General features: G+C 35.4%; 2 protein-coding genes and 2 pseudogenes across 11 annotated transcripts; 2 read left to right on the top strand and 2 right to left on the bottom strand.

Moving 5' to 3' along the window:
• Positions 1-184: 184 nt before the first annotated feature.
• On the bottom strand, positions 185-2561 carry LOC140818750 (heat shock 70 kDa protein-like; annotated as a pseudogene).
• Positions 2562-3972: 1411 nt separating this feature from the next.
• LOC140817757 (AUGMIN subunit 8-like) lies at positions 3973-10932 on the bottom strand. Of its 9 annotated transcripts, XM_073177533.1 has the most exons (8): positions 10856-10932; positions 9944-10022; positions 7954-9362; positions 7446-7565; positions 6285-6401; positions 6127-6216; positions 5068-5175; positions 3973-4578 (listed from the first exon to the last, which is right to left on the bottom strand). In XM_073177533.1, exons 3-8 carry the CDS (start codon positions 9223-9225, stop codon positions 4525-4527), a joined length of 1761 nt encoding a protein of 586 aa, XP_073033634.1. In that variant the 5' UTR covers positions 9226-9362; positions 9944-10022; positions 10856-10932; the 3' UTR covers positions 3973-4524. The 9 variants fall into 9 exon arrangements, 8 of the variants coding, with proteins under 8 accessions (XP_073033634.1, XP_073033637.1, XP_073033635.1 ...); XM_073177536.1 differs by lacking the exon at positions 9944-10022 and having other exon boundaries at positions 10856-10874; XM_073177534.1 differs by lacking the exon at positions 10856-10932 and having other exon boundaries at positions 9944-10345.
• Positions 10933-14418: 3486 nt separating this feature from the next.
• LOC140818824 (uncharacterized) lies at positions 14419-18007 on the top strand (annotated as a pseudogene).
• Positions 18008-21395: 3388 nt separating this feature from the next.
• Positions 21396-23996, top strand: LOC140818458 (uncharacterized). Of its 2 annotated transcripts, none has more exons than XM_073178413.1 (3): positions 21396-21867; positions 21955-23526; positions 23629-23996. In XM_073178413.1, exons 2-3 carry the CDS (start codon positions 22135-22137, stop codon positions 23650-23652), a joined length of 1416 nt encoding a protein of 471 aa, XP_073034514.1. In that variant the 5' UTR covers positions 21396-21867; positions 21955-22134; the 3' UTR covers positions 23653-23996. The 2 variants fall into 2 exon arrangements, with proteins under 2 accessions (XP_073034514.1, XP_073034513.1); XM_073178412.1 differs by having other exon boundaries at positions 21397-21867; positions 22095-23526.
• Positions 23997-24349: the final 353 nt, after the last annotated feature.

Genomic DNA, 24349 nt, shown 5'->3' with positions numbered 1-24349 from the left:
TCTATTCTAAATTGAATTGTAAAATTATACAGTAAATTTTTGAAATTAATACTCGAAAAATTAATATTTCCCTAAAATAATATTGTTAATCTACTTATTATTTTAGCCCTTTTAATTTTTTCATATTATTTTGTTTAAATTGTGCCATTTTCCGACAAGATTATTGCAAGACTGAAAACTGAGAATTCACAGACTCCCAAGCAAAGACAAACCATTGCACTCCTACAACCTATTAGAAAAAACCACCCACAAAAAGAAACACAATCTTACCTATGTTAACTAAAACTACTACCACCAAACCATCACTCGTAACATATAGCCTTTTTCAAGTACAAAAGCCTCAATCAACCTCTTCGATCTTCGGTCCGCCGTCGCCACCCGAGCCGGCAGCACCCGGAATGTCACCACCCATAGGCACATCTCCACCACCTTGATACATCCTAGAAATGATGGGATTGCAAACATTCTCCAATTCCTTCAACCTGTGCTCGAGCTCCTCGACCTCGGCCAACTGATTCCTATCCAACCACTCTATCGTCTCCTTCACTGCCTTCTCGATCGTCTCCTTGTCACCGGAGCTCAATTTAGACGCGAATTTCTCATCCCTCACCGTGTTCCTCATGTTATATGAGTAATTCTCAAGTGAGTTCTTGGCCTCGACTTTCTTCTTCACTTCCTCGTCCTCTGCCTTGAACCTCTCTGCATCCTGCACCATTTTCTCTATCTCTTCCTTGCTCAATCTACCCTTGTCATTCGTGATCGTGATCTTGTTCTTCACGCCCGCTGTTTTATCCTCTGCTGCCACGTTTAGTATACCATTGGCATCGATGTCGAATGTCACGTTGATCTGTGGGACACCTCTAGGCGCAGGAGGGATACCGGATAGCTCGAATTTCCCAAGAAGATTGTTGTCTCTAGTCCTTGCCCTTTCTCCTTCATACACTTGGATCAACACACCGGGTTGACTATCCGAATAGGTCGAGAAAATCTGCTCTTTCTTGGTGGGAATTGTTGTGTTCCTTGGGATCAAAACAGTCATCACCCCACCTGCAGTTTCAAGGCCGAGGCTCAACGGCGCCACATCGAGCAGCAACAGTTCTTGAACCTTCTCATCGCCTTCTCCTGTTAAGATCGCAGCCTGCACCGCCGCACCATATGCCACCGCTTCGTCGGGATTAATACTCTTGCAAAGCTCCTTCCCATTGAAAAGATCTTGCAACAGTTGCTGAACTTTCGGAATCCTAGTCGATCCACCCACCAGCACAACCTCGTGAACTTGAGACTTGTCAATCTTGGCATCCCTCAAACACTTCTCCACAGGCTCCATACACTTCAAGAACAGATCCATACACAATTCCTCGAACCTCGCCCTCGTAATCGTCGCATAAAAATCGATCCCTTCGAACAAAGAATCGACCTCAATTGTTGTCTGTGTCGTGGAAGAAAGAGTCCTCTTCGCCCTCTCGCACGCAGTCCTCAATCTCCTCAACGCCCTCGCATTCCCACTGATATCCTTCTTATTCTTCCTTCTAAACTCCGCAACAAAATGATTCACCAGCCTGTTATCAAAATCCTCCCCTCCCAAATGAGTATCCCCAGCAGTAGCTTTCACCTCAAAGATCCCTTCCTCAATAGTCAACAGAGAAACATCAAAAGTCCCGCCCCCAAGATCAAAAACGAGTATGTTCTGCTCACCCACCCTCGACCCCTTCTTGTCCAAACCGTACGCTATAGCAGCAGCCGTAGGTTCATTGATGATCCTCAGAACATTCAGACCAGATATCGACCCAGCATCTTTCGTCGCCTGCCTTTGAGAATCATTGAAATACGCAGGAACAGTGACGACCGCGTTCTTTATCTGATACCCCAGGAAGGATTCCGCGGTCTCCTTCATCTTCACCAGCACCATAGACGAAATCTCCTCTGCAGAAAACTTCTTTTCCTCCCCCTTATACGCAACAATAATCATGGGCTTCTCTCCAGGCCCCGCGACCACCTTAAAAGGCCACAGTTTCATGTCGTCTTTGCACCGACGGGTCGCTGACCCGACGGCCGATGAGACGTTTAGCGTCGAAAACAGTGTTGTGCGGGTTCATGGCCACCTGATTCTTGGCCGCGTCTCCGATCAGCCGCTCTGTATCGGTGAAAGCGACGTAAGAAGGAGTCGTCCTGTTGCCTTGATCATTCGGGATGATCTCCACGCGGTCGTTCACCCATACTCCCACACAACTGTAGGTCGTGCCGAGGTCTATGCCAATAGCTTTATTATCCTTAGCAGTAGCCATTACTGAATTATTGTAATAACACACAGAGACTTAAAAGTTCTTCACGAACTGATGAAAACTCCAAGAATCGATTACATACATATATATGTAGATAGAGCTTAGAAGAAAGCAGTAGAGATAAACTTGAAGGTGGTGGAGAATTCTGGAGGAGTGGAATTATTTTCATTACGAAAATACCCTTGGGGAAAGGGAGAATACCGGGGATGGAAGGAGGAGTTTATGCGGAAATCAGTTGTGGCGGTAAACGGAATTGAAGTAAAACGACGACGGATATCTGAGCGCTGAGATGTCGCGTTGGTGACACCTGGCTGCCTCCGTCATGTCACCACAAAAGTTTACTCTGAGGCCATCTCCAACCAGTACGCTATCTAGGTGCATAACTTTAAATGTGGAATTCTTCCACCAAATAAAAACTATCACCCAGCAACTCAAACTTACTTAAAAAGAATTCTGGAATTTCCTTTTTTTCCAAATAAAAAATATTTATAAACATAAAAAAGTCATAATACCTCGTTTTAAATTTAAGTGTTCATCCTTATTTATTGTATTGGTATGATTTTTAATGTTGTTTTATTTGTTTTTTGTTGTATCATTATCTAATTTTTTTGTCCGATTTATTTATGTTGTATTGTAATGTCAATTTTAATAATGTAGTGTTTTTTATGTTTGTTTATTTAATTTTGTATCATTTTCTTTGATTTTCAAAAAACTAGTGTTTGAAATCTTAATTTTTTTAGGTACTTGTATCTTTGCATTCAATATTAATTAATTTAATTATAACTACATAATTAAGATATTCATGGCATATTTTATACTATTTTATTTACTACAACTAATTTATCACAAATAATTTATCCAAGTTTTTTAAAATCACTTTGTTAAAATTTATTGTTTGAAATAATATATTTTTTTAATTAAATTAGATTATAAAATTAATTATATAATATTTAGAGTAAGTAAAACTACAATAAATAAAATTAAAAAAATAAAAAAAAAAATAAAAACACAACGCTATTGCTACAGTGTTGCACCAAATTTAGTGCAACACTGTAGCAATACTCTATTTTGGTGTCAAATATAGTGTTGGGTTGGAGCAATTAACTTTGCACCAAAATGGTGTTTTACACCATTTTGGTGTAGGGTTGGAGTTGCACCATTTTGGTGTAGGGTTGGAGTTGCTCTGAAGTTCTAAGTTTTTATGTATTTTATAGATGAGACATTTCCTCCAAATTTAAGCTTCATGGTGGATTGAATTTATAAATGGTATATTGTTTTGTGATGATCATTTATTTGGATATGAAGACCATGAAAAAATATATTTTAACATTATTGAAGGCTATTTTATGTTTTAAATGTTTCTGAAATTTTATGCGAAATTTGGTGTTGTTATTCTTTATGTTTCAGAAATATTTTTATTGTGGACAAAACTTTGTGTGAGATTATCTCACGGATCATATTTTGTGAGAAAAATCTTTTATTTAGATCATCCATAAAAAAATATTATTTTTATGTTAAAAATTACTTTTATTGTGAATATTGCTTGACAATTTTTTTACTCATATGTCATAGGAGGAAGGACCCGAGCCAAAACTCAATTCCTAATGAATGAGCAAAACCTGGAAATAGTCCGTGCTTTCTTTTACATTTCCATTAAGATTAGTTTAAATACATGAAGAGGAAATAATAGAGAAGCTTGAGCCTGTGGATTAAAAGAAACAAGAAAGATCACAAACTCTAACCAAACCTAAGGAAAAAAAAACTAACAATAACGAATAAAATGAACATATCAGCTATACACACGAAGTAGCGGTCGTCTTAGTCGAATCAGGCCTCGTGGTAAAGCCTTGACCACAATATCATCAGAAGGCAAGAAAATAAACAACTTGCTCATCAATTGATATCTCATCCGTCAGAGTCGACCAGGACAAAGCCGAAACAGTTAGCATCTAGTTCGGAAAAACTCGACTGATCTTAATCCGGAAGATTCCAACTTAATGCGGCGCGTACCAAGAATTTTAACGAGTAGCACGAGTGTTTCTTCAAAATCTAGAATGATTGTAATCAAGGACGTTTCAAGAATTTCGACGAGCGAGGTTGATTAGTGTTTCTTGAGCAGGCTAAATTACAATTCCGTAGAACTCACATAAAATTAGATATTTTTTCCATTTGAAGGGGAGGTTTTCCCTTCAAGATCCAATCCTGATTCTTGATACCAAAAAAGACACCGATGCACCATTTCTCATAGTTTCTGTTCCATCTGCAATATATGAGTCCTAAGGCTGTGCTCTTCTGCCTGCCCAGGCACAGTCAAGCTCATCAGTTAGCGCAAAACCAACAAGTACAATGCCAAATCACAAATAAAACATTAGGGAAAAAAGGGGCAAATTCTTTCATGATGTCTATATAGTGAACATCAGAGAATTCTTATCATTATCCTCAAATTTCTTATTGCCATAAACAGTGGGAAATTGGCAGACGGCTGCTCAGCCGGAAGTAAGCTCAAAGGATGAAATTCGACATAAACCGTTGAAAAAAAGAGAAGGAAAAAAATGCTTTCTAACATTTAATCTAACGTCAGAGAGGAGCTCTAAGCTGCTAATAAGGATGAAAAATCAACTTCAGAACAATCACATGGCACTACGAACTTCCCACGTGTCACCATTAATAATCTTCAGTTTTGTCATCTTACACACACTTCCGATGTAGCCAATAAGGGGTATGGTAATAGAAAAAGAAAAAAGAGAATTTGATATATATCTAACAAAATTTTCTCTGTCCTCACCTGAAATGCAGCGGAAGAGCTCATAAGCGACTCATATTCATCAAGCAAGGCTCTTTCTTGTGCTGCTATACCAGCAAGTTCAGAAACCAAATGATTCATCCCCTCCACCTAAATGTGCAATTGAAGTCTTAGAGTTAGCCACACATAAGCGCAATGAAAGTTACAAAGAATATAATCAACTAAAAATCAAATTAATGTTAAGAGCATAAAAATGCATGTAAAATGGGAGGGAAGGACTCAACAATGCTAACCCATCTATTTATCGAAAATGCAAGAGATCAAAATAATACATGTCCCAGAAGCCAATGAAAACAAGATTACTTTCATCGAATAGAAAATTTTAAACAACTAAGTTATATGTTGTCACACTCATGACCCTAGAAAGACAATTTTAACCAAATGTAAGTTCTGGGATAGGTTGACTGTAAACATTTAAACAACTAAGTTATGTATTGTCTTATTCATAAGCCTGGTATGGTATTTAATTACAAGGTGATAGACACCATAATGACTATATATCCCAAATTTAGAGACATTTAATTGCAGGGTCAATATTATTGTCTATGATTAAATTAAGGTTACAATGTTAAACATTTTCTTCTTAAGTTCCAATTCTTATAATATTTAGGTAGACCATGCGTTTAAACATTTTGCCGCTAAACCGCCAGCTATCAAGCCAAAAGAGAGAAGTGTGTAATAATTTGCAAGGCAAAAAGTTTCCTATCCCTATCCAGCTCACTATCTTTTAAAGTCAGAAGCTTCATTATATTAGCTTAGCGTAACTCAAATTAATCAACATATCATGCCTGATAAGGTCCCTAGGTTGTCCATCTAGAAAATGCACCCTTCGATAGCAGATAGTAGCTGGGGAATTACACTAATTTGTGGTAATAAATTTTACTTGTGGTATACCAGACGATTAATTTTGTGGAGTAAGCTAAAGGAAGACCAGCCGATTAGTTTTGTGGAGTAAGATAAAGGAGTAGCACGCAATACATCCTCCCCCTTGTGTTAGCAAACAATGGAATGTGATAGGTACAATAGCAGAATTTCTCGGACCTGTGGAATTATGGAACATAGTGAGGATCCCATTGCCTGCATTACGTCCACCAATGAGCATACAACTGCTTTGATAGTCAGGATATCTCCCTAGAAAGTATTTGATTAATTAAAGTTTGCAATAAAAATTTAGCATCAAGGACTAGTCAGCTGGATACCTTTGCTCCTCCAGCTACTGGAATGCGGATGGTGTTAGACTGCAGATCTTGTATGGCTGAGGTTAATGAATTAGCATGATCTCTTTCAACTGAAGCCCACTCATTAAGACCAGTCAGCTGAGAGTTGCAATTCAGTTAGTAAACTTAAAGCCAATAGTTTACTACAAATACTGGTCATGAGGCCAAACAAATGAAGTTGCATGCATCAGCATATTGTAGGAATACACAATCAAAAAATACGAGGACCAATCGAGACATTTTGCTGGTTAATGCGAACAGAGGCATGTATTAACATGCTGACAACATATTAATTATGATCATGTATGCATTTATCATCGGCCTAGCTGTTAAGGATAAGCTTGTAATTATCTGCAAAATTAACTGTTGTAGCCACTGAAATAACTGACAATCTCATTTTACAAACTTTACAATCCACCATTTTATTGGAAATTTATCTCCTCCATCCACTCCATGAGATATTTCTTATCATTATCCATGCGACTCATCTATGTCATACCCTTCAATGTAACAACACCGCGAGATGCAAATGAAAAGGATAGGTCTGCAGCATCTCAGAAACTACCATTTTGGCATTTTCCATGAGATCAGGTGAATAATCACCATTTGTAAGAATTTATTGATATAATCTTAGACACTACAACATTCCCTTGGAACCATGATTTTACAGTAGGAATTTTTGCACAAATATCAAATTATTCCATTAAATCAAGCCCCTTTAATTCCAAACAGCCCACAGGAAATCCCTAGTTAAACGAGGCATGTGATGCTTTGAAATTAACAAACATACATCAATAAGTAGAACTGATATTATGCTTGAATAACACCCAAAGATGTCACCAAATAGAAATTTCTATACAAGACAGACTGCTAAAGTCACATGTCCCTAATTAATTTTTGTCGTCCTTCTATCCCTGTCAAAAATAAATTATCCTGCTCACCAGAAATTTGTGGTATTTGTAACTCAAGATGTTTTCCCAGATAAAGCTTGAGGTATGTATATTGTGCTTCCTAGAATCTAATCCATAAAGAGCAAGATGCATTTGATACTAAATCATGTCGATTGAGCAATAAATTTGTTTGATAAAGCAGAATAGGTTAACTTCTAAGTCAGTCAAACATCTTAAGAAGTAAATTGATTACGTTATTGTTCAAAACTGAGAAAATCTTCAACTGGAGGCTCAGCTGCTGGAGATCAATCCTTTTCGCTACTACCGAGTCTAGCATATCTACAGTTGTCCTCCACACGCTATAAAGCATATCCTGAATCATCAAATCAACTCATGTGTGTATAAATAGATAAAGATGTATTTGATTTAAAGAAGAAGAAAAAAACAACACATCCGCCATCACAATTTAACTTAGCTTTCGGTTTCATTGTTAATACTTGATTAGTTGAGCTCAAATATGCTAACGAGGAGATAAGAAACAGTGTGTATAAAATGCCACCACACAGGAGATCAGAAATCTTGCGCATAAAATGTCTCAACACAGCTAGTCAGCAATTTCACATAAGAGAAGAAACTTGAAAATTTTAACTTGAAAGTGGATAATAGAAAATATCAATAGTGGAAATTTAACCTAGAATAAGATACTCAACGTATTTGAAACAACTGAAGGCATGCTAAAGTTTCAGTAGATAATCTCAAACCTCTGCTTTTACTTTTTGAGAATGCAATGCAGCATCAGTTCGGGCGTTTGCGTATTGCCATTGCAAGTGTCTATTGTATAACAGGCGCAACTGATGAACATCTTCAATGTGATTTGCAGCTTTCTTTCCTTTCTTAACATCGACAATGAAACTAAGAACAGAAGCAGAACTCTGAGGTTGTCTGGATGGGCTGGATGGTCTAGTGTGAGCAGGACTTGATGCCCTAGAGGGATTGATAGCCTTAGTTCTAGACGGACTGACCCCTCTAGACAAAGAGGGTGAGGGGGATGGAGGGCGTGATCCAGGATTTGTCACAGACTGAGCTTTAGTTGCTGTATTCAACAATAGTGTTTTATCTGATGAGTTCGAAGAGCGGGACTTTTGTTTACTCAGGGAACTGTCATCAATTGAACATCTATTTCCACTATCATCACGGGATAATAGCATTAACAAATCACTGGAAGATTTTTGTAAAGTTTTGCTTGCCCCATCCAAAGATAACCTCCGAAGCGAAGGTACACCTATTCCTGAATGGGGTAAAGATGAAGTTCTGTTAATTCTATCCGTCAGATCAATGCTTCTATTCAAATTACCAGAAGACACTTTTCCACCAATTCTGCTTGGCCATCGATGCTGATCGACTAATCGAGCATGTAGGGTATCAACGGGTTTAGAGTTCTCAGATTGATCAGAATTCTTTCCTTTCATTGGACTCCTCTTCCTCTCCGGTGTGGGCTTTCTTGAAGCATGTGTTTCAGCTTGTCTACGAGATATATTAGATGATGACCTCAGTGTACGATCGGTGAGAGTATGAGATACTGGCTTCTCTTTCTTGCTAGTAGGAACAGAGATTGTATCAGATTGAAAAGAAACATTGAGATTCCGCATAGTAGATGACCATAAAGACTCTGGCAATCTATTGCCCACCACTTTTTTTGTCGCCAATTGCATTTCTGCAGATGTATCCTGCATTGGTGTTGATGGGGTTGGACTGGGTGGTGTTGATGGTCTAGAGGGGAGTTTCCTTTCAGCTGAAATAGCTCTTTTTGGTGCCAATACAGTTGAGGTTGGTGATGTCCTACTGAGATTAGGTGATGGGCAGCGTTTTGGTCCATTGGCTGCAGAGAGTGTAGGTGACCTATACCTAGAACTTACTTCTCTGGTTCGAGAGCGATGGGTGGTTTCATTCTTGTTATCAGCTGGAACGAGTGGCCGTCTCGATGTCACTGCTGTAGATTGTGTCTGCAGTCGTTCTGATTCAGATACATCCATAAATACACCACATTGACGTCCCGTTTCATACACTATTTACCACTATGAACGTATTTTCCATAGGCTTTCACAAAACCCAATTAATCTATTCTTACTTGCCAATCGCGTTACAGGATCTTCCTTCCCATACTGAAAATCTGCCACATAAATTTGTAGCCAAAAGTAAGATACCACAGATGGGAAGATGAGAAAAGAAGAGAATCGGAAATGATAAAAAGGAAAAGATGAACAAAAGAATATATCTTTACAGACACCCAGATCTCAATGAAGTTGAACTAGAAAATTTCAATCAAGAAAGCTTGTAAGACCATCCAACCTGGCCCAAATCCAGACAGATCGCAAACCAAAGCAACATTGTTAAGAGGATACCAAACGAAATAAAAAAAGGGGGCAGGTAAAAATCACAATATAAGGAGAAAATACAGTAAACTTAGCCATTCCCTCGGTAAATTGGGGAAGAGTAGGAGAAGAATGGGTGCAGAGAAGTAGTAAAGGAAATGGGATGGGAGGGTGTAGGTAGGATAAGAAAGCTCTTCTTGCTTTCACTTTTACCATTAATATTTTATTTCCTTCTCTTATTTCCTCTTTGTTCATGGTCCACAGCCTTTTGTCCCCCCTCCTCACGGGAATGCCATGGTTGGTTGAATTGGAACTGCGTTTACAACAACTCACAAGCAAATACACACGCAACACACACATATTCAGTAAATAGACTCACATTTAATAATAGAGTTCTCCTCTGCCCACAACCGACTTTTCATGAAAGGAATTCAGTGAAAGTGACACCTTTTCTTTCTCTGTCAACCGCATTGCAAGATTAATTACGTGAATACGTCTTACTTTTTCATGATTAGACTAAAGAAAAAAATAATTCCAGAGAAGCAAATAGTTAAATCAAAATAAATGTTCAGGAAACATTAAAAACAAGCCGTGTATATATTACTCTTGAGTCCAACATGGTACTTATATGTGGTAAAATAAGGAAAAACGGTTCAGATTAACTACAGATACCCAGAAACCAAGGAGGCCACGTGCAATTAGAGCTTAGTGTCCTTCACCATGAACTTAATGTACCATTATTAAACATAACAACAAAAATCAATACTTAATCACTATTAGCCAATAATAACATTAATTAAGCATCATTATGTGGAAATAATATGTTCTGTTATATACATAAATGTCGGGGAATAAAGGCAGAAATTTTTTGCGTCGACGATTCAATTTACTGATAATCTGCCTTAGTCAGTTTATTTTATTCCTGAACTTTTCTAGCATCTGTAGGTCATTTCTTGTATAATCTTCGAAAAATAACCTTCACAAACTTAGTAATAGCAATAACTAACAAATAACAATCATCATAATCGAAACTAGTGAATTACGTCAAATTTATTCAGATTCTTCAACATCCTGCAAGCCTGTACGCGGAATTTAATATTCCAACGGAATTTTCTCACATTTCTAATCGGGAAAAAAAATCAAAAGTCAACAAATCCAAAGTACATCATTCGAAACGATTGAAATTCAAACTAGTGCTGCACGCCGAGAAAATCAATTATATTTTTAGAAATCGCAACTTTTCATGAAAATGAAACCAAAAACATGATGATAAAAAACATGATGATCGTACCTGATTCCCCGGCAACGAAGATGAGTGATCAGAAAGTTTGAAAATTCCGTAAACCATAAATATATATATATATATATATATATATATATATATATATATATATATATAAATACAAAAAGATTAAACAAAATATAATATGAAAATAAATAAAATAAATTGAAATGAGAAAAATTCAGATCGAGGGAATTTCTCGTTTCGATAGAGTGCTCGATTATTATATATATTGAGTGAGTCACGTATAAGATCGTTTCACGGATCATAATCTGTGAGTCGGGTCAACCCTATCCATATTCACAATAAAAAGTAATATTCTTAGCATAAAAAGTAATATTTTTTCATGGGTGGTCCAAATAAGAGATCTGTCTCACATATACGATCTGTGAGATCGTCTCACACAAATTTTTACCATATATATTTAATTGAAAACAATTAATTTGTTTATCTAATGAAAAGTTTAGAACTTTATATTATTATTAAAGAGTTTTTATAAATAATTTTTTTATTAAATATTTGTTACTAGAATAATAATTATCCACGTAAGATAATTTTTTATTTTCAATTTTTTTTGGAATTTTACTTTATATTCGTGTGTTGTATCGATTTTCTAGTCTCAATTCAACAACTACACTCTTTGCATTATATAAGAATCGAACACGTGATTGTGAATTCTGATATAGATATTGCATTATATAAGAATCGAACACTTGATTGTGAATTCTGATATAGATAATATGATATAACGTAATAATAGTATAACTTAAATATTTTAAATTATACACAGCTCATACATTATATTTTGATTGTTCTCTCGATGAACACAATTGTTACAAAACATATAAAACAAGTTTTATTTAGCCTTTTTATATAATGAATATATTTTATTGTATCATAATAATGTATCGTATTAAAAATATATTTCAAAATTACTAACACAAACGTTTTTGTGTTAATTTGAGTTGGATCCAAAACCCGACCGAACATCTAGTTGGCATAAGGAGTAGGTTTTCTGTGAGATGATTTAATATATTTATATCCGTGATACAGGTCGACCCGGTTCATATCCAGAGTAAAAATGATACCTCTACCATAAAAATTGTACTTCTCCATGGGTCAGGACCGGGTAGAATTATCACATAATTTACCTTGATATGATCTCATAAGAATTTTCTGCTTAACATTGTTATAGATTGTATGACATAGAGGCGCGAAATTTTTGAGGCAAAGAGTTATGTGGAGAGAAAGATGGTTTGAACATTTCGATCAACATGGTGCCTTCGAGATGATGTGAAAAAATATTAGTTAACTATAAAGTTGGAGGCTAAAAGTCTTAAAGCACATTTAAGTGGCCTAAATAAATATAAAGTTGAAGTGTAAATTGTGAAAATTTAATGGAGAAGATGGATATTTATGGAGTGGACCAAAAGGCAATTGATGGGCGCCAAATGACACCCAACAAACAAAGATCATTCCTTCATGCCTTGGCATGTTCTTTACTTAGTTTTATTGGTTTTTTTTTGTTTTTTTTGGCAACAAAGAAAAGCAAAGCTGTAAAGATGAAAATGAAATTGATCTAATTTTTGGAAAATTCCATGTAATATATTTCTTTAAAAAAAATTTATAGTTTATGGTCAATAAATGGGTTTATTGGTTAAATTCTTGATTCTTTTTTGAAAACCAAAAACCCTTTTGCTGACCTACTTTCAGCTTGGTGGGTTTATTTATATATATATATATATATATATATATAATATTTGTCCTTTTTTGAGGACAAATAAATTTCAAGTAGGGTTTGACTCTTTTGTAAGAAAATCATTTTAGAATGATGTTTGTCTGTGTCTTTGTCTTTGTCTTTGTGTCTTTGTCTTTTAACTTATAATTTAAATTACTCATGATTCTTGTCCTTTTCAACTCATTAGTAATTAATTTTTTTTTTTAAAAAAACTCAATCTAATGGGGAATAAACTTATATACAACTGAAGAATAAAAAACTGTAAATGGAAAGAGACATTTTAATTTTGGAAAGTCAAGTGTGTGAAATTAATATAAATTACTAGTGCCAGGTAAAAATGTAGAAATTAATTAAAATCTTGAAAAGCACGAGCATAAGATATTTTATCACCCAAATTTCAGGAAATTTCCTCTTTAGTTATATCAATTACGTACGAAGTCGCGTACCTAATCTTATCAACACCGATGCACACAATATATGTCTTTGTTATTAATTGTCCCACATCGGTTGGATAAATAACCTTTGAGTGGTATATATTAACTTGGACAATCCTCCCCCCTTGAGCTAGCTTTTGGGGTTGAGTTAGGTCCAAGTTCCAATCTTAACATGGTATCAGAGCCCGGGTTTCACCGTTATGTGTTGGACTGCTATAATTAGGCCACCTGTTCTGCCCATAATTGGGTCATTTGTAAACTCCACGCTCCAGATGTTCATTCCTGGGCGTGAGAGGGGTGTGTTAATTGTCCCACATCGGTTGGATAAATAACCTTTGAGTCGCATATATTAGCTTGGACAATCCTCCCCCCTTGAGCAAGCTTAACTTGAAATACTGAACTGTAAGCAGCACACAATTGGAATTACTAGAAAAAATAGATGATTGATATATTTCTCGATACGAAAAAGTTATATAAAACTTCTCGATGATTGTTTAGTCAGTGTACCAATTGCGGAGAAAGAACACCACTTTTTGGATACGAATATGATCTTCTGCAATAAACCAAAGGATGTAACATTTGATTCGAAAGCATACTAGTTCAAAGGATACAAAGTTTTAGAATGATTGTAATACTTCACATAATAATTCGAAAGTAATAATAAAAATTATTTTCCAAATAAATTTTGTCGAAAAGAATTAATATGGTCAAGTGACTTGACCTCAACGCATTGAACTGAGCCAGCCGCGTGTGTTTTTCTGAAACCCAACATCTTCTTCCCCCTTTCAGAATCTTGTTGTGCCTCTAATGGCCCAATTCCATAGTTCAGACTTAGAACTTAGAACTATCAAGGAAAATAAGACTTGATTTGACTTTCAATGAATCCCGTGGCACAAAATCTAAAAGAAGTGAACTGTAATTTTTAGCCTCATCTTCGTCGAATGCTAAATTCTTGTTTTAGAACGAAAATTTTCTCATGACAGAAATATCTATGAACCCAATGAACCATAGGTTAGCTAAATAAATAATGATGTAAAAATAAAGTAAAAATAAATAAATAACGATGTAAGGAGTCTTCTTCTATCATGGACACATGCAAAAGGAGTAACAACTGCGACCAGTTACATCCAAGTTTGAGGTTGTATCCCTATCTTTTGGAGTGACATATTCTGCAATCTGCTAATCCGCCACAGGTATTTTCCCTAGTCCTCTCTAGTCTCTGCACCCAAAACGATTATAGCATAAATACCTGGTCAGAACCAGAATAGTTTTAGTAGGGGAAAACCAAGAAAACGATTAAGACTTGGATTACTGAGCACCAGAAAGCTGAAGTGCAAGGGAAATTCTAGTTGAACTTTTGTAAACTTTGGAGAAGAGTCATAATTACAAGCTTCTGAAAACATTAAACATTCATGGCTTGTTTTTGTTTTCTAGAACAAAATACGTTTTTTCTCCTCTCCATTTCTCGCAACATAATCATTTTAAATGAAACATTTTATCATTTTCCAATAATATTCTGCTATCATATCATGATCCACAATCGCAAAATTACACGAGTAAATCGCTCAAGTTTATGACTTTGCACCGTATATGTTATTGAGCAAGCAAAATTGAGTATATGGCCTACAGTAATTTAACAAGGCAAAATACCTCTTCAATCACAGCACAATGGGCAGCACCTCTTCGATGCTCACCCAATACGATATTGAAGAAGTCCAAGAACACTGCAACCATGCATGTAATTACGCGTACATCGCCATCTTTTTCTTATCTTTGGTGTAGTTTCTCATGGATCTGTTGTATTTTGGATGACAGTTCCTAGAACACTGCAAAGAAATAATCTTTTTGGTTGCTTATGTTATCAATTTGTTGGGTCGTTATCCTTACGCTTTCTCATGGGTCAGCAGTAATTGGACTGGGATGATCTTGTTGGTCGAAACTATTTAGATTTATGGGTTTCTTTTCCGTACACTTTCTCAAACAAAATTTAGTGATAGTGTTGCATGTTTAATAGTTTCACAGTAGGAGATAGTGTCATTGTATCAAAGGTTCTGCCAATTGGATCCGAATGGGGGAGGCTTCATCTCTGCTGAGGAGATCATGACTGTACCTGAATTCGCTGTCAATCCCCTGTCTCTGGTCATATGAACGGCCACATAGGAACCCTCTTTTTAACTTGTAGTTTCCTGTCCAGAATTCTATGTTCAAACTAATATGAGAAACGAAACAACGGATAGAGCAGAGGCACAAAATCTATGGTTATATATGTAGATCCAAGTAGTTGGTAGTGATGAACTTATGAAACCATTCGATGTTATATCATCGTTATGAGCATGTGTTGATTGGAACCTGATATTTTTCTGATGTTAGATGTGTGGTGTTGTGCCAAGTCAAGAATTAGGGGAAATAGGGTCATCTGTATTTTCTTTTAAAGGTGATGAATGTCTAAAGTTAGAACCGCTGGAACTGAGAGCCATGATATCTGCATGTTGATGATTGGATAGAATAATGAGGGCATCAACTGTGATCATATAGGGCTTGACAGTCGACCTCCATATAGTCTAAGAGTTCTTGCCTTGCATGTTTTTTCAACTAGAAAAAATACCAGCATGTGCTAGTACTTTGTGGGAGCAAAAACTGTTATGGCTCCAAACCGCTTCTCTCTGATCATGTCCCTGTTTACTGCTGTGATTTTAGACCTTTTTTTATGAAATATCTGCAAATTGCATGTTTATAAATTATAAGACTGCCCTCCATGATTTTGCTGCAAGTGAGAAAAACTAGCTACCAGGAGAAACAAAGTGAAAAGAACAAATTGAACATGTACTTGACCTGATTAAAGTGAATCTGTTTTCTCGCATTCATAAAAGTCATGCGTTTTCGCAATTATTGGCCCTTTGTGTTCTCAGAGATTATTGAGGATGTTGGATGGACTTAATTTCAAAGAGTTTGTAGCATCCCTATCTGCTTTCAGTTCTCGAACAAGCTGCAGCAAAAGGTCGAATGTAAGACTTACAAAAGAGAAGAATTTGTATCACTTCCTTTTAAAGATGTTAAGTGTTTCCATTTTTCCCTTGTGGCTGATTTAGCATATAATTTCCTTTACCAGTTATTTTTAATGTTTATGACTCTGATGGAAATGGAAAGCTTACTTTCAACGAAATGCTGGGCATATTGCGGGATTTGACTGCTCAGTTTATATCTAAACAATAGAGAGAGGTTAGTCATCCCGCTTTGGTTACTTTTTCCCGCGAGTGGCTTTATTTACTATTGTCGTCATCTGGTTTTTGTATCGCTTGCATTGGATATCTTCCAAAAATTGTGGAGAAAGATAATTTCTGAGCCCACAAAAATCTTGTAAGATAAAGATAATTAAAGTTTAAAGCTCAAAGCCTAGCTGTTAATAGAACAAAGTCTTGCTTCTACTTTCTTTCAAATCAGAACAGTGTTTTTGTCTTTATAAATCATATGAAACTTTTTAAAGTTTTGTATCAAACTGATTGGTCATGCTTCAAGTAATAGAACTTTCATTCAATACATGATGGTGTTTTTTCCCTTTAATCTTTTTGGTGTATTGTGGTTCTCCTACTTGGCTTAATGGCTGATTGATGCTAATTCACGTGATATTGGTGCCATTTTCATACAGAAAGTTCTTCTCCATGTTCTTGAGGAAGCAGGCTACACGAAGGATTCTCTGTTAGCTCAATCTGATTTCGTAAAGGTAGGTAATATTCTTCGTATCTTTTATGCTTCTCAAGTGATACTCACGGGAAATCTAGGGTCCGATCCCAACGAGCGTCACTAGTTCAGCCCCTCCGACGCTCAAGTCAGTGACTGAGGATATATGGGGGGAGCAGCTAAGGGTGCTGCTGAAAACAATATTGAATTGAATTCATAATCATACGCTCAAACTTGGTATTTATAGGAGAATATCTGGGCCCTTGATGGGCCTGTCTTCCACCTGGGCTTGGGATGGGCCAGGAGTGATGGGCTTATCCATGGGGTATCATCAAGAAAAGTGGAACCTTAAAAAACGTTTCTTGGTTAATGTATTAATGATATTTGGGTTTAATGGAGGAGTGCAACAGCAAACTTTCTTCTGGTAATGTAATGTTATAGGACTGTGGCTCAAAGCTGGTATTAATTGGCTGTGCTGAATCTCTCAACTTTTCTTCTAACGACGAAAAAAGCATGTCTTAGTAGTTTTACTGTCTGCAGGATCAAAATACCTTCCGTCATGAATGAAATAACATCTCATGAGAGTATAAGTTCTGTTTAGATTATTCATAGGGTTAGGTGTGAGTCGAGCTCAAGCTTGTCAAGGTAAGCTCGTTCATCTATATGCGCAAAAGCTCATTACTTTCATATAATTTTCCTTTGATCGTTCGCTTGTTCTTAACTCGAATTTCTTGTATAATCAAACATGTGATCCTTCAAATGCTAATCGATGGTTCTTGTTCTTGATGCTGAAAATGGATTGATGGTTTGTTTCCTATTTAAATCGTGTTATGTGATGTTTATTTATTTATTGTTATTATTAATTTTTTGGCTGGTTTCTTCTTACTTTCTTGCCTACTAAAGCAAGATGCCACAAACTGGATAAATGATTAGATGAAACGAGGGAAGATTTGAAGGAGATGGAACAGCTCATATAGCAGATTTATAATTGTTCGGATTTTATTTTATATTTTATTTTCTTTCATTTAACGGATGACGATGAAATCACGATGAAATATTATATGTCGTGTTAGCATTTGGGCCCAACTTATAAATGGGCCAATACATTAGAATTATTACGCATATATCCAAATTGGCTACGGGGCAATTGTTTAGCCCAATAAATTGGTCATTAACCCAACTTGCAATTGTTTAGCCAAGGTCTTTGAAGCCCAGGAGCTACAACCCAAACAGATAAAAAGCTCAAGGGAAATTGCAGTTGGCCCAATGAAGAATCGTAAGATCGGTTGCTGCCATTGCCCGACGTGGAAGGACGTGGAAGAACGTGGAGTGATGCGGGAAGGGAAAACTGCTGTGCAGAATGTGACAAAAAGAGAGGGATTGGGAATTAGAAAAGCCCCGACAAAAATCATCCAACAAATCTACAGCAAAAACTCTGCAGAATTCCATCAATTCTATGTTCATTTATTTCGATTTTCAGTACTCAAGTATTTGAATTTTTATGTATTCCTCCGACTTTCTTGTAAGAATGTTGATCAAATTTCATAACAACATATTTAAGTTTGATGTTGTTTATGGATTTCTTGTATAATTTCTTTATTTCCCCAGTTTATGCGTTTAGTTATGAGCCATTTCGAAGGAATTATAACTAACGGTCGAATCGAGATTCGCAACGCTTGGTAAACGAAGTCAGATTAATTCACATTTGACACGAACACGTGCCTGGCACGCCCCGCAAATTTCGTGATAAACACTTTTATATAATTTTCCTTTGATCGTTCGCTTATTCTTAACTCGAATTGCTTGTATAATCAAACATGTGGTCCTTCAAATGCTAATCGATGGTTCTTGTTCTTGATGCTGAAAATGTGGGAAATGGATTGATGGTTTGTTTCCTATTTAAATCGTGTTATGTGATGTTTATTTATTTATTGTTATTATTATTTTTTTGGCTGGTTTCTTCTTACTTTCTTGCCTACTAAAGCAAGATGCCACAGACTGGATAAATGATTAGATGAAACGTGGGAAGATTTGAAGGAGACGGAACAGCTCATATAGCAGATTTATAATTGTTCGGATTTTGTTTTATATTTTTATTTTCTTTCATTTCACGGATGATGATGAACCATGATAAAATATTGAAAGAAGTCGGATTTCAAATCTATGGATTTCAAATATTTTCAAAAATATTTTTTTTAGAGAAATATCATCATAAACTTCAAATGTATTATTTTCATGTTAATTATGATGAATTTTAAGTACACACAATAATTGTGTCATTTGAAATTCATCATACCTTATATAACTAATGTATAATATATATATAAATTTATAATTTGATCTATTGTTTCAATGTCGACCATAAAATACAATCGAAATTCTTCTGTTCAACGCAACATTAATGAAAAATAAATTAAAACATTGAAGTTCATTTTAAATAATATCAGATGAGATGTCTTATAAAGATGGGGAGTACTTGGTGTAGTGCGAGCTGGGTCCGTCCGCCGACCGTGGGCCCACATATAAATGGTAGCCGTTAAAGTCAGCCTTTTAACGACTTTTCGAAAATATATTATAAAAGTTTTTTTTAATTTGAATTGTATATCGAGACCCCACGTGTAATTAATAATAATTAATATTAATAACTTTTCTCACCAAATCAGCATAAATAGTTGAAGAAAAAGAGCATTTTGACGTGGAAAGGTACACAACATATTATATATATATATATATATATATATATATATATATATATATATATATATAAATTATACAGTTCTCCAACCGTACCAACTTTTGTATATGTAAATGAGTTGACTGTGATACTTAACTATTGAATTTGATAAAACATTTTAAAATTGTACGACATATGAAAATAACAAAATATATATGTTTTGGAATTAATTCTCCCAATAATTCTAAAAAAAATCGACTGTAAGTGAGGTGAGCTAATTCTCGTGTCCAAGACACAACAAGTCATTTCAGCCAAATATTTTCAATTACTTTGTTATATTGCGATAACAACTAAATATTAACGTATTTTCAAATTTTAATTAACAATACAACATATATATATATATAGTTTTGATATCCTGCACACCTACCGTGTACACCTTTGTGAGCATCGATGAGGTGTCACTCATCCATTGGATGTGATGAAATATAGAAAAATTGTGCATCCAATAGGTGAGTGACACTTCATCGGTGCTCACAAAGGTGTGCACGGTAGGTGTGCAGGATATCAAAACTATATATATATATATATATATATATATATATATATATATATATATATATGTGTGTGTGTGTGTGTATATTAGTAATTAAAAGGTAAATATTGTGTGCCTAACTTATTAGGTGTACAAGTAGTATTTTTATGATCTATGGTGAACGCTATGATCGTGTTTGTGCTTTCATTTAAGGCGCCAACGAAAGGAACCGCAATAATTAGCCTAATGCGTCCTCAATGGCGGAGTAAGTAACATGTTTTTAAGAAAGTTAAAATTTTAAATTCTATAATTTTTTAATATTTTAAATTGATATACTCGGACTAATATCAAATTAATCCAATATTATATAAAATTTATATATAATTTTTTTAAAAAAATTGGGTCACCTGGACCAAAGCCTGAGTGAAAATGAACTGGCTCTGCCACTGGGCGTCCAGCGTCCTACAACTTTCTTCTTGTTGTAGACCCGTTAGATTTTTCCATGGCTATGCAGATCCAAAATAACTCATACTCAGCATCCGTCGTTTTGATTGGAGTTTCACATTACCTTTGAAAATTCAATGAAATTGCGTTTATTCTTTCAAGTTATTTAATTTTTATTTGATTAGTATTCTGGGATGACGTGTTTTATGATATTAATTCAGAATATAAGTATTGTCTCGTAAATAAGAATATCGTAGATTAAAATAATTGGAAGAAAGTTACGAATCGGAAAATCGTTTGATCGTAATTATATAACTTGCTGACATGTTGAGTGACATATATTTAACAGAGATTTTTCCTATGCTTTTTTCTATGTTCGTTAAATTTGAACGCGATAGCTTATGTAATCAAAACCAAACGATTTGAAACCAAGCTAGCATACATGATTCTAAGCATTTCTAATTCAATTAGATTACTTAGAACTTGGTATACATGTTAGGCCACTATCTAAATATATCATAACACTTGGATCTCTCATCAATTTTAAATAGCATAAATTTAAATACATAGATGTAAATTGTTTTATCTCTCCATGTGAAAATTCAAAAAATTTAAAAATCTTCGACGTAAAATTAAATAAATTTTAAACCCGAAGTTCCGTTTATTTTTTTTTTTAAATCAGACATAAAACATATTACAAATCGGGTAACTATGCTTGAGTTTTAAGAACACGGAAATTAAATATTCTTGATTTTTGGGAAAAAAAAAAAAGATGAGTGGTGGAAAATCTAAATAATTTTATATAAGGGATTTTGTGTTTTTTTTAATTACATTTTTAGGAGTAATTTTTCCTATTATAATTGTTATTTGTACATATGGAAACACCAACAATTTTCAAGTGGTGAAAGTAAAATAAGAGGTGCGAAATTACTTGTACGTGAGAAATTTCAGCAAAATATTTTACCCAAGTGAAGAAGATTTTTTCCCATATAACTTCAAGTAAATAAAAAGATATAATAAATTATATAATTATAATCTTTGTTCTTCATTTTGGCAGCATGGAATTAGGGTTCTTTCAAATCTTTAATGAATTTCTTACATCTAATGCATGTAACAAGGGCCTAATTCTTGCTGCCATATCTTAAAATTCGATATATTGATATTATTCAATTTTTTTTTAAAAAAAAAATGTTCGAAGACTGATTCTTCCTATGAAAATGAATATAATTTAAATGTTAAAAATAATTACTTTTAGATCAAGATTAATATTAAGCTGAAGTTTTTCTCCCGTATGCGCTTTACGTTTTTCTGAAAGATAAGGCAAGAAACCGTTACAAATATCATTTGATCATCGCGATCCTTTATCCTGAAAAAACTAGATTCGTGTTGGGATGATTTTGTTTTTTTTCTGGAAACGGGAACAATTTTGAAGGAAAGGTTGTCTGGAAGGAGAGATTTTGGAAATTGTGAGTTCAAAGGGCTTGCTTTTTTGAATGATTTAGATTTTCTGCAGATTAGGTGAGAACCCATTTCATTTTCTTGTTTGTCTGTTAAATTTCAATGGGTTTCTTGATTTGTTATTAGCATTGGTTACCATTTACACAGGATTTCTCATAGGGAATATATTTGAGTTTCTTGAATAAGGACTTGGGGTTGGGTACCGTGCTTGTGTTTCTAGACGTTTCAAATTTTAATGCACCACAGCGATTTGATGAGTCGGCTGATGTTTCCTTCTCGATTCGCAGATAAAATTCGACTCATTTATGTTCCTGAATCTGTTATGTAATGGCTGAAAATAGCGTGGTGATGTCCCAAGTTGAGGTTTCTGCTTTAAAGGAAACACTCTGTGTTCAGCAGCAGCTTCTACAGAAACTTTACAATGAATTGGATGCAGAAAGAGAGGCCTCCGCCACTGCGGCGAGCGAAGCTTTATCTGTTATATTGCGTCTCCAAGGAGAGAAGGCCGCTGTGAAAATGGAAGCAGAGCAATACAAGAGATTGTCGGAGGAGAAGATGTGTCACGCGGAGGAATCCTTTGCGATAATCGAAGATATTATCTATCAGAAGGAAATGGAGGTGACTGCTTTAGATTACCAAGTTCAGGCCTATAGGTACAAATTGTTGAGCATGGGTTGTGCTGATCCTGGTGTTGGTGAGATAAAGTTTCCCGAAAATCTTTTGCAAAGAAACGAAACTTTAGTAGGGGAAGCAAGCATTCAGAACTTGGGAAGGAGGAATTCTGTTCCTCACCTACTCAAATTTAAGAAGGTTGTTCATGAAAAGGAGAGTTCTATGAGCACGGAAACTGATTCAAATGGTAAGATTATGGAGGAACATAATAACAAGTCCTCAGATTCAGATAGGAAGATCGATAACGCAACTCCCGGTGACATCAATTCTTACTGGGAACAGATAAGGAAATTAGACGAGCGGGTGAAGGAGATAGCGGGCGGTAATAACACGAACTTCAAGAATGAGATGCGGTCTCCGTCATCGATTTCTTCACGACCAAGTACAGGATCTTTATGTGATCCATCTAGCTTGAGGTATGAAACACGTTCGCCCTCACCTCAGTTAAGCACCGGCAATGGTTATGACACAAATAAACTAGGTGTCGAGAATGAAATTGATCTGATCAAGTGCCCCACAGAGTTGCCAAAAAATGGTGCGACAGTTGATTATTCTTGTCCTCCAAGTGTTCATGATGTCTTCGAGGTCCCACAAGTTGACAAGAACCTGAGATCTTGTGAATCGTCGACCAAAGACAGACGGAAGACACTTCATCATGTTAGTGAGAGCCTCGAAAGTGATGGACATTCTGGTCATTCAAAATTGTGCAATAAAGATGAACCGGACTGGCTGAAGAAACTATTTCAATCGAATCATCGTGAAAACGAATTATGTAAACCAAGTGAAATTGCTGAGATTGATTGTCGCTTGGCTATAGTCCAAACGAGCACAAATGTTCCTGAATCTCGTCCAAGATCGAATCACCTTAACATGAGATCAGAGATTATTGAAATTGAGAGACACTCAGCATCAACAAACAGAGAGGAAGAAATTAAATTGTTGAAAGAGATCAAAGCTAAAATAAATTCATTACATGATGAGGTTAGGAGTTTGAAAATCAAGAAACACGAAGCGCGAGATGACCCTTCCTATCATCTTCTTGCTGAGGTAGGTACTCATTCAGGAACTCTTTGCTGCGACTCTTTCTTTTTCAAAGTTTTCAGACTAACTTGTTCTGATATTTTGTGATGCATTTATGTTGAAACACAGGCAATGGTTTACTTCTGGCTCTGACGGGATGGAGAAAACATAAGAATCCATACTTTATTGTATATAATCTGCCTCACCAACACCTGATTTGTGCAAGAGAAACTTTGTACATTTATACTCGCTGCCGTGAATCGAGTCGATTGTGATATGGTTTGTGTCTGATAAGGAGTATTGTTTTAGTTGTATTTGGTATATATCTGTGATGAAGATCTTGATAGGGGAGTGTGTGTATAATTCCTGGGTCATAGCCTTAGTTTTACACAAGAAAAGAAAGAGATTCTTACACTTTTTTTGTCTGATGTACACACATATCTTTTTAACATTGTATGAATACCTCAATATGGAATTTACCTTCCCACATTAAGTTTCTTCGGTTTTGTACTATGAAATATTCAGTTACAATATTGTTCAACATCTTTGGTTTTTTTATTTATGTTCACATCTGACTACAAAGTCTTTCTTCTGATATATTGATTCCCAGAAATTGGAATAAATAGCAGCAGATTTTTTTAAAAAAATTTATTCGTAGTTTTTAAGAACCAATAGTCGGATAAATACTGCATATGAAGTGTTTTTTCACTTACGATACTGTAAAATTTTAGATCATTAAAACACGTGATGTCATTTCATTAAAATGTAAGAGATCCACATGATTTAATGAAATTGAGATATACAGGAGGTGAGACATTTCTGGCATGATTCTCCGTCTCTTGCACAACTT

The sequence above is a fragment of the Primulina eburnea genome, chromosome 17 (assembly GCF_022965805.1).
Source record: "Primulina eburnea isolate SZY01 chromosome 17, ASM2296580v1, whole genome shotgun sequence".
Lineage (NCBI taxonomy): Eukaryota > Viridiplantae > Streptophyta > Magnoliopsida > Lamiales > Gesneriaceae > Primulina > Primulina eburnea.
Note: the sequence above shows the minus strand (reverse complement) of the source record. Positions and strands in the feature narration are given on the sequence as shown.

Coding starts and splice junctions, on each gene's coding strand:
- LOC140817757 (XM_073177533.1), bottom strand. CDS start 9,225: ATGGATGTATCTGAATCAGAACGACTGCAGACACAATCTACAGCAGTG. Junction 5,176..6,126: donor TATGTTCCATAATTCCACAG/GTCCGAGAAATT, acceptor TTGCACATTTAG/GTGGAGGGGATGAATCATTT. Junction 4,579..5,067: donor GCTCTTCCGCTGCATTTCAG/GTGAGGACAGAG, acceptor GTGCCTGGGCAG/GCAGAAGAGCACAGCCTTAG.
- LOC140818458 (XM_073178413.1), top strand. CDS start 22,135: ATGGCTGAAAATAGCGTGGTGATGTCCCAAGTTGAGGTTTCTGCTTTA. Junction 23,527..23,628: donor CCTATCATCTTCTTGCTGAG/GTAGGTACTCAT, acceptor GTTGAAACACAG/GCAATGGTTTACTTCTGGCT.